The following is a 16,936-nucleotide window of genomic DNA, read 5'->3' on the forward strand; positions in this document are numbered from 1 at the left end:
TCATATTTGACTGCCAATCCTCTCCAGCTCTTATATTTTTGAACCCAAAAGTTAAGATGCCAAGGATATGATTTTCCTGAAACTAAAATATCTAAACCCCTCGCCTCTTCTTCAGAATAAATCAAGAGGCAGATTCATGGCCTCCGCTATTGCCCAGTTCTATTGTTTTAAGCATGAGTTTCCACTTCGTTGGGGTTAGCGATACCTACTTGTATCTATTTAAGAGTACACTTAAAATACACCTTTCTTACATCGTTTATTTGGGAAGAAAGGAGAGGACACCATATTTAGTCAGTTGTTTTGTTCTTTGATAGATATACCTGTGTACAGGACGCGGGTGCTAAGGAAAGACAAAGCGGGGGAAACAAACGCAGGAGAGGGCGAAAATCACAGGGTAAAGGGAAGGTGGAAGGAGGGAGTGAAGGAGGAGAGGGCAGGTTACAGGAGCCCGTTTGCCCCCTTGGCGGCGCGGCAGGTTCAGCACCGCGGACAGCTCCCGTCTTTGTCTTGGTCCAAACTCCGGGCCCGCGCTTAGCGAGGTAGCGACCGCTGGTGCACCTGCTGCCTTCTCCACCAAACCTGCTTCGGAGAGAGAGAGGGAGCGTGGGGGAGAGGGAGGGATTTTCCTATCCCCTCCCCGTATCTTCCGAACTCGGCCCTGATGCCATCCCACCATATCACGGCGGCTGATATTAACTTGGCTTCGCCAGGAACCTCGCTTCTGTCTACATGGTGTTGGGGGCTGGGGTGTCTCCGTGGTGAGTTCAAATTGGGTTTGGAATTCGTTTTGCTGTCACTGTCCCAGGTCCTAGACCCCCACATCTGTCCCCAGACAACGCCTAGCCTTTGACTAAAAAAAAAGAAAGAAAGAAAGAAAAGGCGGCGATGTCGAACGGTTCGCTGATGCGCGTCCCGAGCTGTGGACACACAAGGACGCCCAGACCAGCTGAGCTTGGCCCAAGACCCACAGCATCAAATCCAGGAAAACCACCACTGGGAGACAGGAGCCAGAAAGATGAGAAAGGGTTTCTTCTGATTCAACCTAAGCCTGGCAGAAAGCAATGGATTATGTTGTGTTCAGAAACTATACATCCCACCACACGAAATCAGCCTCGTTTTTCTCCCTTTCGCCAAAGAAAGAATCTGGCTCTGAGTTCAACAAGCATCACCCACAGAGGCTGCTCAAAATACTTTTTTTTTTCTGGGCCCTTTCGTAGGATCCAGGATAAAAAGAACTCCTCATGTTCTCCTCTGCCTCAAACCTTGCTTCCCGGAGGGAGTAGGAGATGCCGTGCATGCGAAACTCATTCTCCAAATCCTAACACACACACACACACACACACACACACACACACACACAGAATGTAGCCTAGGGTCACTAAAGTTCTGCGCTTTTGCCAAGCTTCAGAGAAGTCGACCAGCCAAGCCACCATTTGTTCTCATAGAATTTGTTCCCCAAGTGGAGCCCTAGGGTGGGGGTAGAGACGAGGAAAGTTTAAGAATGAGCCTCCTGCACAAGGAGGACTTCCTTTGGCAGTCCGCAAATATGTTAGGAGGAAAGAAAGTGGACCCTTGCAGATCTGAAGCTTAGGGCCCCCACACCAGCGTCTGGAGCACAGAGATATCACCACAAACCAACCAGCCAGAAGACCCCGAGCCCAGTCCAGCCACTGTAGACGGATTGGAATTCACCTCCAAAATAAGATGCTTCACCATCCCCTTCAGGGGGAAAAAAAAATTCCTGGATTTTTTTTTTTAAACAGCATTCTGTCCCTCCCCTCCTCCTCCCCCCAAGAAACCTGGAGGAGAAAGGCCACCGCGCACCGTTGGGCAGCTCAAAGGAGTTTTAGAGAAAGCGCATCCCCGCTGAGGTCCCCGTGGAGCAGAAGGGCGCTCAGCGGGGTAAACATACTCGCCTTGGGAGGAAGGAGGGGGGGGGTCGCTTTCCCTGGGCCCCTCCCCCCTCCCGAGATCCGACGCCTGGGGCGGGGGTTGGGGGGAGGACGCCCCCCACCCCGCCCGCTCCGGTGCGTCGTTCAGCCCGGCTGCGGTGTAAACCGCCGCTTTCCGATGCAGATTTCCCTTTTAACACCTTCTAAACAAAGGCTAATGAGGCCACTGCTTTACTCTATCAACACACAATCATTAGCAGCCGAGAAATACACGCGCGCGCGCACGCACACACACAGCGCGAGGCTGCCAAAGTCGGGCGTATTCTAAAGGAACCCATATGAGGCTAACAAAAAGGAGGTGGGGTAGGGAGGGGCGGGGAGAGGAGGTGGGATAGAACGGGGAGAGAAGGGCGGGAGGGATGTTATGGAGACCGCGAGAAAAAGACCAAGAGGAAAGAAAGAGGCAGCAAGATCCGGGCTCAAACGCAGACTCGCTGGTTCAAGGGTAACCAGAAAGTGTAGGGGGTCCTAAATCGGAAGGTTAGAGTCCCCAGAAAGCTCTCTGGTTTGTGCTCCAGAGATGGCGGAGGGCTGCAGGCACCTCCTTCCAAACGGCTCCCTCAGTCCCGCAGCTGGTCTCCACCTTCAGGTACGCTCAATGGGGCCAGGGAAGCCGTGGCCACAGCCCGATCCCTCAGCGCTGCCGGCCCTCCGACGCCCTACGGCTGGGGCTGGCCTCCAGGCCTAACCGCCAGGGCGAGGCTGGGGAGGATCCCAGCCGTTCTCAGCTCCGACCGTCGTCTTATCTGGCCCGGGAGATGCGCTTCGGCGGGCAGCGTTGGGGCAGCCCGCAGCTCAGCACCGAGTGCGAAGGGCAGCGTTTCCCCTCTCTGAACAAAAGGTTCAGTGTTTTCCTCAAGGGTTGGGGGGCTGGCTTGCACCTTTTTTTCTGTCTTCCTCGGGTCCCCTTCTGGTTCCGGGGAATCAGCCCCAGCCGGTGGCCTCCCAACGAATGGAGCCTGAGTCCTGCCCTGTATCGCAGCGCCCAATCTCGGAATACAGGCTGCTGGGCAAGTAGAGACTCCCGAAGGGTGCGTTCCAGGAGAGGGGCTTGCAGGAAGGAGAGAGGGGCCACCATTCCCTGCCCCCACTGCACCACTGTCGGGGTCTCTAAGCTGGCCAGCACTCACAAGCACTCGCACTCGCGCTTTGGGACTGGATCTCCCAGAACCCGAAGCGGTGCTCAGCCGCTGTCCTCCCCACCTGCTCCCTCCCAGAGTTGCCAGGCCTGCTCCCCAGCGCCTGGTAAGGCTGAGAACTGACCTGCACCGGCCACCCGACTCTCCACCCCGTGAAGCTGACCACAGTCTTCTGGCCCCCGAGTCCGTCCCAAAGCTACCCAACGTGACAGTGTTGCCCAACCCCTGCTGGCTTGCCCCTCTCGGGCCCCTCAAAGTCCCAAGCAGATACTAGACTGGGGTTGAGTTCAGACTCAAGAGCCACCCTTGCAGGCTCTGGCAAGGGAACTCAGGGGAGGGAGGGGGCTTGAGGAAGAGTGCCATTGTTGAATGGATAGAGGGGAGGGAGGGAGGAAGGAAGGAAGGAAGGAAGGGAGGAAGGAAGGAAGGGAGGGAGGGAAGGAGGGAGGGAGGGAGGGAGGGAAGGAGGGAGGGAGGGAGAAAGGGAGGAAGGGAGGGAGAAAGGAAGGGAGGGAGGGAGGAAGGAAGGAAGGAAACAGAGGGATTCCCTGCCTTTTTGATTAAACGTTCCAGGTCGGGCCTGCCCAGTTAACGAGACCGTTAATTAAGCCATGCGCAATTCAACTGACAGGAAGGCCCCGCACCCCGCAGAGATGTTCTGGAAACCAAGCAGTCCAAGGCAGAGCGTTAGGGGCACACCGGCCTCATCGCCCCTGTCCTCCAGGGTTCCGCCTATGTCCCGGCACTCTTGGGGACGCCCAGGCCCAGATACTGTCCCTGCCTGGACTCGGGGCTGCCCCCAGGTGGCCACCCCCTGGGGCTCCCGAAAGGCTCGTCCACCCCCACATTCTGCATCCCTGTGCGGATATCCAGGCCTGCGCCGGAGCCCTGACCTACTCATCGCACTCCACCAGCGTCCACCCGGGCCAGCCAGGGCGCACACGTTCCGGGCGTCCTCGGGCAAACTCGAACTCCCGAGGATAGAGGTTGGAGACCCGGCCGGCCAGCTCGGCTCTCTGGGTCTCTCCGGAGCGCCAAACCAGGCGCTCTTCTCAGGCCTCCGGGCGTCAGGGCCCAGCCTCCACGCCCGCTCTTACTCGGGGGCCGATTGCGCGCAGCGGCGGGCAGAGCGAAGCGGCGCGGCGGGACGCTGAGTGTGTGTGCGCGGCGCGGCCTATATTTACACCCCAAACAAAATAATTACACTTTTGTCGGAGGGAGAAAGCCAGTGATTAGGCGCGGGCTCTTTGCGGCAAAACAGTTTCTCAGTGGTACACCAGTATAATTTTTCACGGCTGGCTGAAATCAAAGAGGGGAAGTAATGAATCCGGCGAGCAATTTAAATTTACAATTTGTAACGCCGCCGCCGCCGCGCAGACCCGGCCGAGAGCGCAGCTCTGAGGCGCTCGCTGCGTTTGTTTAATGTTAAAGCCCGCGCCGGCTCTTGGGGGCGGGGTGGGGGGGGGTGGATGCGGAGAATGCGTTTGGCTGGGGGGGGGTTGGGGGGGAGGTAATGAACGAAGTCGCGAGCGGACCGGCAGCGCCGCCCAAGATGCCGCGCGGAGAAGCCAACGAAGGGCGCACCCCTCGGGTTCCCTCAGAGCGCGCGTCCCCCAAGAAAGCAAGCCGCTCCGGACCACTCAAGGGGAGGGGATGCCTTCGGAGGAGCGAAAGGAGATATTCCGGCCGCCACAAAAGCTCCAGGTTCCCGCTGGCCGGCAGAACCACCCACCCGCCCCACCCCAGGCAAGAGAGCTTCCAGGGAGTTAGGGAGGCGCGACTGAAAATTCTCCTTAGCCTGCGGGGAGGCCAGCTCCAAATTCGCGAAGAGTCCCCATTCCGGCCGCCGCCCCGAGTCCCCGGCTGGAGAAGACAAGGAAGAAGCACCCCAAGCCCCAGCTCAGCGCGCCTCCAAACTCCCACCCCGGGCGGGTGTGTGCCTCTTCGCCGGTAATTAATTACCGAACTCAAGGGGGAATATGCAAACCGCATATTACTAACTCTACAGGGCTTAAGTGATTGGAAACAGATTATAATCTTGCTTGTCTTTTGTCTGTTTTACTTATCCCGCCGCCGTCTGTCGAGTTGTAATGTTGATACTCTTTAGTCTAGGAGGAAGATTTTTATATAGTAAATTCCATCAACATCTTGTATAAGTGACACTGCGTCTCCATGCATTACCCTGTTAAGACACAAGCGGTTTATTAGTTACATATAGGAGCGGATTTCGCTGCCTGGTCGCCATCTGTTAGCGCTGTTAGGGCGGGATAATTCGTCTAATAGTTGGTCTGCCGGCGTTTTTCGGATGCTGTGCTCCCTGGAAGGTGGAAGGCTGGTAAAGGCCAAGCAGGCTTTCCTGCGGTGGGGCTGGGGCATGGAGGTTCTGGACTGGGGCTGGGCTGGGCTGAGGCCCCCAGGGTGACTTCAGCGGGGGGGGGCTCTATCCTGCACGGGATGGGTAAACCCAGCTACAGGAGGCAGAGGCCAGAGCAGGGCTTCTGGAAGCAGAGCTCTCTTCTCCTGCAAACGGGCACTCGGCCCCTCGTGACTCACCACATCCAGGCTCCGGAAGACTCAGAACTGCTCTCTGAGACCGTCCCCGATTCCTGCTACCTCCCCAGCCTGCTATCACAGCTGCTGGGGCCTGGCTGTGCACTGGCATTTAAGCACATCCAGGAGGTGAGGGCAGGTGGGTCTGTCCCAGATGGAACCCAGCACACAGCACCCAGCAGCCGGCAGGGTTGGCAAATCCAGGGCTGGGAAGACACAGTAACCTGGCTCTCAAGGACCCAGTCGGGCAGGGGGAGGGGGGGGCGTTGGAGGACAGTGAGTTTGGGGTGCTTAGTCCAGAACAAGGCAGAAGGCTGTCAGATGGGGCTTTTAATGACTGTATGTGAGTCTCCCAGCACCCCAAGAGCTGTGCGGTGCGCGATGAGAATTGTTCACTGAAGCATTGAGCACGGTGCTGGATTTGGACGCCCAGCAGAGAAGAAGGGGGGAGAAAATAAAAACGGAGTGAAATCGAGAAAGTGATGGAGAAACAGAGATGAAGGGAAAACAGAAAGAGAGCAGAGGCTGAACATAAGAAAGAAAAGGAGACAGAAAGGAAAGCAGATGTGCAGGGAACGCGGGAGAGAGAAACCCCAGCAAAACAAAGGCGGGGTAGGCAACCCAGTTGGCCTCCACTCCCAGCCTGGCGCCTCTCTCCTCGTGCGTTCTTGGTCCTCCCGGACCCTGCCCCGCTGGAGGCTGGGGCCCCTCATGCCCGGGGAGGGCAAAGCCAGGCTGCCAGAAACTGTGGTTTTCGTTTGGGGCTCTGGGAGCTCTCCCAGCTGGGCCTAGGGGACCGGGCGAGCGCCGGTCCACTTGCTCCTGGCCGAGCCCGGCTCTAACCAGCCACGCTGCTACCTGGTGTGGACACCTGTCCCTGGGCAAGCCAGAGGCTGGAGTAACAGCACCATCAGGCAGAAGCTACCCGATTTGGGGACTTCTTTTCAGAGACCCAGCTGTGGGTCAGTGTCCCACCTGGCAACCAGCATCTGTCAATCTCCTGTCCCCAGCCAGATCGCCTCCCCTAGAGACTGGGGGACAGCGCTAAGCCTAGACAGGAACAGAGAGAAGTAAGCATCTCTGTGCCTCCACCAAATGCCCCAACACGGGCATCCAGAAATCCTGCCCTCATCAAATCCACAAAGGTAATACAAGGAGCACACACACAACAGGGCCCCCAAAGCCTACAGGAGTCACATAAACAAAAACAGGCCACACACACACACACACACACACACACACACACACACACAGTGACTGGCATACAAGCACAGACCCACAAAATTCTGCGCACACAACCTAGCTCAGTCACACACACACACACACATACACACACACACACACACGGCGTCTCAGGCACGCACACGTTCACCCACGCACAAACACACACCTCCAGGTTTTTTTAAGTCCACTTACACATCAATGTTAGTACACGCACACGATAATATCCACACACCCACTCACACGTGCAAACACCCTCCCGCTTGAGTGTCTGAAAGTCAGCCTACACACACACACACACACACACACGCACGCACACCCCGACAGAAACAAGACCACACAGACTAAAACACAGTGCAGAACTATTAACAAATGCAAACACACAGATTTGCACCAAAAAAGACACATGCCCAAATGTATTCACGGGATTAATGGCTAACTATAAATAGAGGCAAAAATGCAATTCTCAAACAGCAAACAGACACTAACAAACTCCGTAGATGAGCCAAACACACGTTCACAGCCAAGTCTTGGCACAAACACACTTCTCTGGCCCCAGCCCAGGGCCTACCTACCCGGTCGGCCAATGGCGACTTTCGGCGAGCAGGGCGGAAAAAATCCTGCGGAGGCTTCCCGGCCTTGGTGAGTCGGGTCGCCGGGTCGGCCCCTTGGGAAAGGTGGCCTGGCCTCTCCCCCCACCCCCCAGACCCACCCCTCCCTCTTCACACACACACACACCTGCAAGCGCCCCCCACACGCCCCAGACCCTGGCTCCCCCCCGAGCCGCTCTTCCTTCCCTTGACTTTGGACGCAACTTGTACACACAGCCCGCACGCGCCGCCAAGTACAAGCAGCGCCCACACAATCTCTAGCGTTCTGCCCCCACCCCTCGAGAGCGTGACCTACTCACCACGGTGCCCCGACTGGCTGAGCCGGGATCTGGAAGGTGCATCGAGGAGAGAAGAGACGTGGTGAACGCCACCTCTGAGCTGGCTTCAGAAAGACCCGTCCGCCCTGGGTCCTCTGCTCCCCACCTCTCCCCCAGAGACCCGTGGGCGGCGCGCTCAGGCCTGAAACGCCAGGGTCTCAGACCAGGCCAGATGACCCACTCCCCCTCCCCCCCGCCCCGCTCCACCTAGTTTTGGGGCCTGCGCGGGGAAAGATACCCAAACGGCGCGGCGCGGCTCGCGCTCCCGCTTGCTCTCTCGCTCGCACATTCGCGCTCTCTCTCTCGCTCTCTCTCTCTCTCTCTCTCGGTCTCTCGGTCCATGAGAAAGGCCGGGCAGGGCCCCAGCTCCGTGTGTGACAAAAGAAGCCGCCCGGCTCAGGGAGCCCCGTGAACCGCTCTGTCGCAGCTCCAGGGCGCAGACCCCAGGGACTCCGGGACGAGGGAGTCCAATCTGGGCGTGCTGGACTGGGAACGAGGAGGGGTGGACGCAGAGCGCGGTCCGGGCCTCGGGCAACTTCTGCAAGTTCCGGGGATGGCGAATGGGGCAGGGGTCCCTCTCGCGCCAGGCCTCGGAATCCTGGCCCCCAAATATTTATGAGAAGACAGAGGAAGGGAGATGCGGTTTTGAGATCGCGCGGCCCGCGCCCCCAGCCCCAAACTGGAAGGTAATACTTACTTAGCCTCCGAACCAGGTACAAGCTAATACTCAACAATACTGATGCCTTGTTTTTTTTGCTCTGTCCGGACCGCAACGCTGTAGCCAATTTAGATATGCTATAAATTTAAGAGGTTGCCATGGCCACCGCGCGCCCATTGGCCGCCGGGCCCCCTACGTGCCGCGCCACGTCACCAAATCTGAATAAGGATGCGCGAATTAGGCGGCGGCCAGACAAAGATGAGGATCGGGACGGCTTGAAAGTGGGGGAAAGTGCCGGCGCCTCCGCCACCGGGGAAAGCCGCTCCGCAGAGCCGAGGCCATTCGCCACCCGAGACACCTGGGGGAGCCGGGAGCCAGCACTGGGGCGCGCGGCCCGGGGCATGAGGCTGTGAAGGCCACCCCTCCCCACCCCACCCCCGGCAGCCCAGCGCCAGGCCGGCGATCATCCAAGGACTTGACCGGCTGAGTCTTGGTCCGGACCGGACTCGCCCGGCGGCGGCCGAGATAAGAGGCGGAGCGCAGCAGCGGGGCCCGGGGGCCCGAGGGCCGGGGGCCCAAAGGGAGGGCAGGGCGGCCCGAGCCGCCGGGGCGCTATGATGGTGCACTGTGCCGGCTGCGAACGGCCCATCCTCGACCGCTTTCTGCTGAACGTGCTGGACCGCGCGTGGCACATCAAATGCGTTCAGTGCTGCGAGTGCAAGACGAACCTCTCGGAGAAGTGCTTCTCGCGCGAGGGCAAGCTCTACTGCAAAAATGACTTCTTCAGGTAAGAGGCCGCACCGCCCTGCTGCCTGCGCGCCCGCCCTGCGCGCGCGCTCCTCTGGGGCGCCCGGGCGAGGGGAGACCGCCAAAGCAGCCTCCTTGGGCTCCCAGCCTTAAACGGGAGGCGGGGCAGCCCACTGCTCTCCTCCTGCCCTTGGTCCGGGAAGGCGCCGGAGCCCGAGCGGAGTCAGAAGAACGCTGCTTCGCTGTCTCTAGTTCGCTCCTCCAGCCCGGCCTGGAGCCGCGGTGGCGCAGGGCGGAGAAGCCCTGAGAAACTTGCTCGCCACTCATCTCTGCCCCTTCCCCGCAGCTGCGACCCCAGGGTGGAAGTTCAGGCCCGGTTCTGAGAGAGGAAGAATTTTTGCCTAAGTTAGGGACTGCTGGAGGCTTCTCCCGGCCGGCAGAGTGCGGGAGCCCAGGGGCTGACCTCCCGCAGGCCAGGGCCCCAGAGCCCTCCTGGACAAGCCGAAACTTCCCAACTCCGAGGGGACTCAGTCAGGAAGATCTCCTCTGATGACGGAGGGAGGGAACCTTCTCCTCCTTGCCCCCACCCCACCCCCAACTCCTTAAACATTTTCTCCCGCGTTGAAATGTCCAAACGAAATGGAAGCTGAGAATCAGGACCTCCAGGGTCCAGGCTGCGATGTGTCACCTCCCTTTGCCGCCCACGGATCACTTTTCTGGGCCTCAGTTTCCCCAGCTGGGAAATGCCAGGGGAGGACCTGAAAGGCTGTGGGGTTTTCGGCAGCTCAGCCCTGCCTGCTTCCGCCAGGCGCCCAGAGCCGGCTTTGTGCGTGCGAATTCCCGGGCACCAAGGGAAGGGGGGGTGTGATTAACACCGCGGAGAAAGGCTGTTCTCCGGCCCCAGCAGCCAGGCACCAGGGAATTTGAATGGGAGAGAATGTCAGCCTCCTCGGCTTTACACGTGTCAGCTCCCTGGCTCCGGAGGCCTGAGGCCCCTAATGTGGTGGTGCTTGCAAAGTGCCTAATGATTTTTGATAAGGTGCATATGGCCAATTACGCTGCCGGATAAGGCCAAAAGTGACTTATGGCTTCTAATGCCCTCACTACATCAACGTCACCCAAATTCGCCCTGTTTAGAGACGTGGGTATGAGTCGATGGGGGGCCCCAAAGTCCTGGGTCCTCACTCTCCCCGTCGACCCACACCTCCCCCCTCCCAGTGCTGGCCTGCACCACCCATTTTGGGGGGAGGCTGGCCTTCTCCAAGCGCTCAAGGAAGAAAGAAAAGGATTTAGATCAGGAACGCGGGAAAGGGGGGGGGGGTTGAGAGATCCTGTGTACTGGCCGTGCAGGTTGAGGATTGCCTTCTGGTTACATTCTCCCAGTTCCTGCCAGGGCCAGAGATTGGGGACAGGGAGGGGCGGGGGAGACCCGATCCCTGCTTTCCGGAGACCATCGCTCTGAGGCCCTGCTGTCCACAGGCTCCCAAGTGGGTCCCAGAGTGGTCCCGGACTGGAAGACCTCCAGCGCCGGTGGCACTGGGAGTCAGCTAAAGGTCCCTTCCTCCTTGCTCGGGTCCAGCTCCGAAGAGCTCCCCACCCCGTTGATAGGACCTGCCATCCGGGCCCGTCTGGCCTTACCCGGGCCCCAGCAGGCTGGAAAAGCATCCAGGAGGCAAAGGAAGAGGTGGTCCAAACCTGGCTTGCCGGGCTTAAAATGCCTCCTAACTTGGAGATCCAAGTTTGCCTCAGGAGAGCAGCCGGGGCGGATCTGGCAGGGACGGGGCTGGCATCTCGGGGTGCCCTGGCCTGTGTTTGGCTCAAGGCTCCGAGCCGGGTGGTGTGTGGATAAACCTGAACAAGGCACGCGACAGTCGCAGCCCCAAGAACAGCCCGGGACATTTGTCTCATCTCTCTTGCGCTAGTCGGACAGCATAGGATTGGGGTCTCGTTTGACAGATGTGGACGGGGCAGGGTGGGGGAGGGGGCTTCTGAGAAGCTAGGGCGCGCGGGAAGAGGTCAGGGGCTCGAGGGAATGGGACGCCGGGCTGCTCCAAGGTGACAGGCCACGTTGCGTCCCGCAGGCGCTTTGGCACTAAGTGTGCGGGCTGTGGGCAAGGCATCTCGCCCAGCGACCTGGTGCGCAAGGCCCGCGGCAAAGTGTTCCATCTCAACTGCTTCACCTGCATGGTGTGCAACAAGCAGCTGTCCACGGGCGAGGAGCTCTACGTCATTGACGAGAACAAGTTCGTGTGCAAGGATGACTACCTGAGCTCCTCCAGCCTCAGGGAGGGCAGCCTCAACTCAGGTAGGAGCCCTCCTCCCCTGCCCAGCCGGGGGGCCCTGAGACCCTGCGGCGCCACGGCCCGGCCCTCTCTACTTTGCGCCCCCCCCCCACCGCCACCACCCCCCCACCCCCCACCTCCCCGTGTGCGTTCTGTGCCAGGCTCGGCGCTCTCCGCTCCCACCAGGCATTTCTGGGGCAAATGGAAGGGGCGGGGAAGGGGGACAGCCTCTGGAGTCTGTCCCCACCGGATACGGACTCCCGGCTCTTTCCCCGCTCTCCTTCCCCGGAGGGACCTTTTCCAAGCTGCCCTCCTCCCCCAGTTTGGAACCACACGACTCCCCCCACTTTCCGAATCTTTTCAGCTCCTGGTAACTTCAGGCCGCTCTGGGAGGACGGTCAGTGGGGTCTGGAGGAAGGAGAGAGGGGAGAAGGCCTCTGTGGCCTCCTCCCGGTCCCCTCTCCTCGAAGGCCGGGCTCCCCCAGAGGGCGTGCCTGCCCCTCACCCAGGCCCTAGCCGAAAAGTGCTGGAGAGGGCTGGAGAAGGGTCTCTCCGAAGGCCGGCCCCGCCTGGAGGGAGTGGGCGGGCGCCGGGCCCCTGGGGGAGGGGCTGTCGCAAGGCTTGGGGAGGAACCCGACGCGGGTAGCTGCGCGCGGGGGTCGGCGGGAACCCGCTACCCGGTTGCAGAGACCTTGGGCCGCCGCTGACGCCGGGGTCCTCTTCCCGCTCTGTGCGCCCCGCAGTGTCATCCTGTACGGACCGCAGTTTGTCCCCGGACCTCCAGGACCCTCTCCAGGACGACCCCAAGGAGACGGACAACTCGACGTCGTCGGACAAGGAGACGGCCAACAACGAGAACGAGGAGCAGAACTCGGGCACGAAGCGGCGCGGCCCGCGCACCACCATCAAAGCCAAGCAGCTGGAGACGCTCAAGGCTGCCTTTGCCGCCACGCCCAAGCCCACGCGCCACATCCGCGAACAGTTGGCGCAGGAGACCGGCCTCAACATGCGCGTCATCCAGGTGCGGCTGGGCCCGGGTCGCCCTTTCCCAGCCCAGAGGAGCCCCGGAGCCAGGAGGCCCACGGGAGCCTCCCGCCCAGCCTCCTTGGCCAAGAGTGCGCCGAGTTGGGGTCTGCCGAAGGGCAGACTCTGTGCCCGAGGGCAGGGCCGGCTGGTCAAACTCCAACCGAAAGATTCTGCAAAGCCCCGCTGACCTCCTGACGGCGCGATCTGGGGCGGGTCACTTCACCCCTCGGAATCCCGCTCCCTCCCCGTTCAAGGAGTTTTAAGCCTCGCTGGGGTACCCCCTCCCTTCCTCTCCTATTTCCCAGCGGAGAAGAAGGCAAGGTTCTCCACGTGCCCTCTCCCTGCGCCGGTGCGCGGGCGGACAGACAAACGGCCAGAGCCCGGCTGGGGAGCCGAGGGGCCGGGACCAGGGCCGTGCAGGACGGGAGGCCTTTATAAAGCCGTCAGGCCGAGGGCGGGCCGAGGACCAGGAAGCCCAGGTCTTTATGAGTCGCCCCACGGGTCCGCGAAATCCTTCACCCTTGGCTGGTTCCCCGAAGCCCCTCTCCACCTCTCCTGGCCTAATCCGCCCGCCCCCGCCCCTGGGCAGTCTTGGTGAGGAGGCTATAGAACCCAGAAGGAGCGGCCTGGGCAGGAAGGAGAGGGCACCCCGGATCGGAGCTCACAATCCCTGCTCTGTCCCAGGTGTGGTTCCAGAACCGACGGTCCAAAGAACGCAGGATGAAACAACTGAGCGCGCTGGGCGCCCGGAGACACGCCTTCTTCCGGAGTCCGCGGCGCATGCGTCCGCTGGGCGGCCGCTTGGACGAGTCTGAGATGTTGGGGTCCACTCCGTACACCTACTACGGAGGTAAGGCCCCCCCCCCCACCTCGGAACGCGCTGCCCTACACCCAGGCCCGTGCCGTTCTGGGGGTTGAGGACGCAGGTCCGGATCCCGGGCGCCGTTGGCCGCCAGGGACGCCCTCCCCCCCTTCTACTCGCGCGGGACGTACATACACCATCACGAACACACCTTAACAGACGCACAGCAACGTAGGCGTGTGCACTCTCCTACTCCTGGACCCCAAATCAGACACCCATACAGCGACACACACAGATGAACACCCACGCACCCACGCAGGACTCATGGGTACACTCCCTTGCACACACACTGGAGTTCAGAGACCCCGTGGACACAAATCTAGACACATGATCCCACACAACAACACACAGGTGGGTGCCACTCTCCAGTTACATTCAATGACAAATATACCCAAAGAAACGCACAGGCTCACACACCCCCAAGCGTCATGCCAAGGCGAGCGCTGACAAATCCACCTGCCCCCTGCGCCAGCCGGACACTCAGCCTTCGTGCTGCCCTTGCCCCGTGGCCTGGTGTCCCTGGCCCCAGCGGGAACACAGGCACTGGAGGGCAGCGCAGGCGGTAGGGATGGAGGGGTCGGGATCCATCCATGACTGTGCTGTGCGCCCTGGGCGTCTGGAACTGTCAGCCAGGATGCCTGCCCGGCGCTCTGGGCAGGACTCTCGCGCACTCTCCAGCTCCAGGCACGCCAGTGGCCATTAGGGTTGGAGGTACAACAACTGGACCAACCCGGTTCCCCACTCCCGGTCTTTGGAGCTGCAGGGGGCCAGGAGCTGGACTTTGCAGAGAGAATTCTGCTGTTGCTGTTACCGGGTTCAAGGCCTGGGTGAACTCTCCTCCTGGTCACTCCTTTTCTTCCTTCCCTCCTCTTCTCCTTCCTCCCTAGTCTCCTCACCACCACCACCCCCCTCCATTTCCTTGGCATTTGCCTGGCGACCCATTCCAACCCCCCACTGCCCTCCCAACTCCCTCACCAAGGTTTTCTGAGACCCTCAGTGTGCTAGGGAATCCACTCCGGGTCCTGCACTTCCCCAACCTTTGGGCTCAAGGAAAACACCTCCTGCTTCCGTTTGTTTCTGAGCCTCTGAATTTGGAGAGCCCCCAGGAGTGCCGATGCCTCAGACACATCTCTGCTGAGTTGCTCAGTGCCACAGGCCTGTGGGGGGGCTGGTGTCCCAGATTGGGGAGAGGTGACTTTTCTTAGAAACGTGGGTTTGGAGGCAATGCCGAGGCCCGCGGGTGGGCGCCTGGCACGCGGGCCGACCCAGGAAGGAAGGCTTCCGCACATTGTGGGTCTAGGAGGTTAGATCTCACCTCCGGCCAGGGCCGCCAGAAATTGTGGGCATATAGGACGGCTGTGTTCTGGGGAGAGACTCTGCGGTGGCAGGGCCCTGACTGGGGGGCTGCAGACGCCCAGGACGGCTCGGATGGTGTCCCGGGGTCTTCAGTCACCAACTCTCTCTACCTATCTTTGCGTCCTTCGGCTCACGATCTCCGCCCGGCACAGGGAGATGGTGGGGCGGCGCCGTCCGGAATTTCTCCCCGCCTGGGTAATTAAGCGAGGTCTCCCCGAGGACTCGTGTGCCCCCACCGGTCCCGCTGCCTCCTCTCCCCGCGCGTCTGCTGGATGGGGCGGGGGCCTGGACACGCGGGCCCCTCTTTCTCCGGAATGGGGGGCAGGACCCCCGCCCCCCCCCCCCCAGCCCCAGGGAGGCAGCCCCGCCTAATCCGCGCTGGGAGATCCCGGCGGCGGCGGCGGCGGCCGGCAGCGGGCGAGAAAGGGGCTGGGCGGCGGGGCCGGCGGCTCCCCGTGGGAGCGCGGACAAAGCCCCAGCTGCGGCTTTTGTGCCCTTTTCAGACGGCGTTTGTTCCAATTACCTCCGGCCCGGCCGCCATATGGGCGGAGGCGGCGCGCTGCGCGCGGGGGCCGCGGCCCTGGCTGGCTTGCCGGCTCGCCCCGAGCCGCGGCCGGCCCCCATCCCCGTCCCTCAGGGGCCCCAAGTTCGCCGCTTCCAACCTTTCTCCTCGCTTTCGGGGAAAATGGAACGAGCGGTCTTTAAAAAGTTAATTGGCCAACGCTTTAGCTGTTGCCGAAACCGTCGACAAGCCGCGCGCCTCCGGGCACCCCCCCCCCCCCCCATTTGGACTGATTTCGGGATTTGGAGAGGGAAGGGAGCCGGCGGCAGGGGACGTCCCGAATTCGCCCCGGCGACGGAGACCCCCCAAGACGGAGTGCGAGGGTGGGGGGGGGGGCGTGCAGAGGAAACCCCGGCTTGGGGGCGTGGTGGTTTTCCCGCCGCACAAAGCGGGTTATTGTCACCGGTGGCCGCTACAAGGTGCTCCTTCCGTGGGGTCCCACACCTCAAACCTTCACGGGCGGAGGAGGGGAGGAGGCTGCCTGGAAAGACCCAAGCGAAGGGGTTCTGGAAGGAGGTGAGAGAGGTGATGCGGAAACAATTTTCTTGAGAACCGGGGGGGGGGGGGGGGGGGCTTGTCACCGGGAGCCCCTGCGCCCCCTGGTTTTGTGGGGGAAATGCGATGTGTGCATTTTTCTGGAGAAAGCCCATAGCTATCACCAGATCCTCAGAAGCACTCAGTGTCCCCAAATGTTTCCGAAGCTGGGTGTCCCGGCAAACCGCCCCCCGCCCCCCCGGGGGTGAGACTGAAGGCCCCAGCCTTCCCGCTGAAGTACCCACGAAGCGTTGGACGTCCCCAGGCAAATACCCTCCCTCCTTCAAGTTCCGGGCTTCTAGTGAGGCCGGCACAAATGGTGGGACCCCCACATTCACCCAGAAGGTCCAAGGGCTGTGTTTGAGGGGGCGAAGGACCGGCCAGGGCCGTGGGGTGCCGGGGGTTGTCAGAGTTCCGGTTGCCGGGTCCCCAGGCCAACTCCTCAGCCCTGCTCCGCTGCTCGGGCAGAGTCTCTCCCCAGAACCAGGTCCGGCTTCTTCCCCCACCCCCCCTCCCCACCCCCCAGGTCGCCGGCCCCTCTCAACCATTTGGTGCTCTGGTCTCTGGCCACCCCAGCATCCCCCACCCAGCTCTTCTCCCGTGTCTCTGACTCATCTGCCGGGTCTGTGGGCGCCTCTGTCTCTCCTGGCCTCCCCCGCCCCTCCCCGGCTCTTGATGGGTTTTTCACGGTGTATCTCTAACCAACGGTCCATCTCATCCCTTTCTCTGTGCTCATCCTAGACGAACGCCCTGGTCTCTGTCTCTGCCTTGGGCTTGGTGCCTCTGGGTCTCTTTTCCCACCTGAGTCTGGGGACTCCCTCCTGGTCCCCTCTTCGCCCCCCTGTCACACTGTTCACTGCCCATCTCCCAGTGACCCTGTCTCTGGCTATTTCCGTGTCTCCGGCTCTCGGTGGATCTCCTCACTTCAAAGGCACCGTCTCGGATGGTTCACTGGCTCTGTGTCCACTGTCTGTCTCTGTCTGTCGGGGAACCTCTGACTTTGAAGTCACGATATTTTTCTGTCTGTGCTTCTGGCTCTGGTCCTTGTGTCTCTCAGCCTGGGTCTCTGGGCCTTCGGGCAGCTCTCATGGTCTCTCTCGGGGACGCTTGTCCCGGGTG

General features: G+C 61.1%; 1 protein-coding gene and 1 long non-coding RNA gene across 2 annotated transcripts; one reads left to right on the top strand and one right to left on the bottom strand.

Moving 5' to 3' along the window:
• Positions 1-237: 237 nt before the first annotated feature.
• Positions 238-8,558, bottom strand: LOC121010302 (uncharacterized). Its single transcript, XR_005781093.1, has 2 exons — positions 8,488-8,558; positions 238-579 (listed from the first exon to the last, which is right to left on the bottom strand). It is a non-coding gene; the product is annotated as an uncharacterized LOC121010302 (long non-coding RNA).
• A 132-nt stretch (positions 8,559-8,690) lies between these two features.
• On the top strand, positions 8,691-13,820 carry LHX5 (LIM homeobox 5). Its single transcript, XM_040444167.1, has 4 exons — positions 8,691-9,235; positions 11,277-11,500; positions 12,221-12,498; positions 13,188-13,820. The coding sequence occupies exons 1-4, from the start codon at positions 9,063-9,065 to the stop codon at positions 13,419-13,421; spliced, it is 909 nt and encodes a 302-aa protein (XP_040300101.1). The 5' UTR covers positions 8,691-9,062; the 3' UTR covers positions 13,422-13,820.
• The last annotated feature ends 3,116 nt before the right edge of the window (positions 13,821-16,936 follow it).

The sequence above is a fragment of the Herpailurus yagouaroundi genome, unplaced genomic scaffold (genome assembly GCF_014898765.1).
Source record: "Herpailurus yagouaroundi ecotype Mexico unplaced genomic scaffold, PumYag 191, whole genome shotgun sequence".
NCBI classification, from domain to species: Eukaryota; Metazoa; Chordata; class Mammalia; order Carnivora; family Felidae; genus Herpailurus; species Herpailurus yagouaroundi.

Coding starts and splice junctions, on each gene's coding strand:
- LHX5 (XM_040444167.1), top strand. CDS start 9,063: ATGATGGTGCACTGTGCCGGCTGCGAACGGCCCATCCTCGACCGCTTT. Junction 9,236..11,276: donor TGCAAAAATGACTTCTTCAG/GTAAGAGGCCGC, acceptor TGCGTCCCGCAG/GCGCTTTGGCACTAAGTGTG. Junction 12,499..13,187: donor TCAACATGCGCGTCATCCAG/GTGCGGCTGGGC, acceptor GCTCTGTCCCAG/GTGTGGTTCCAGAACCGACG.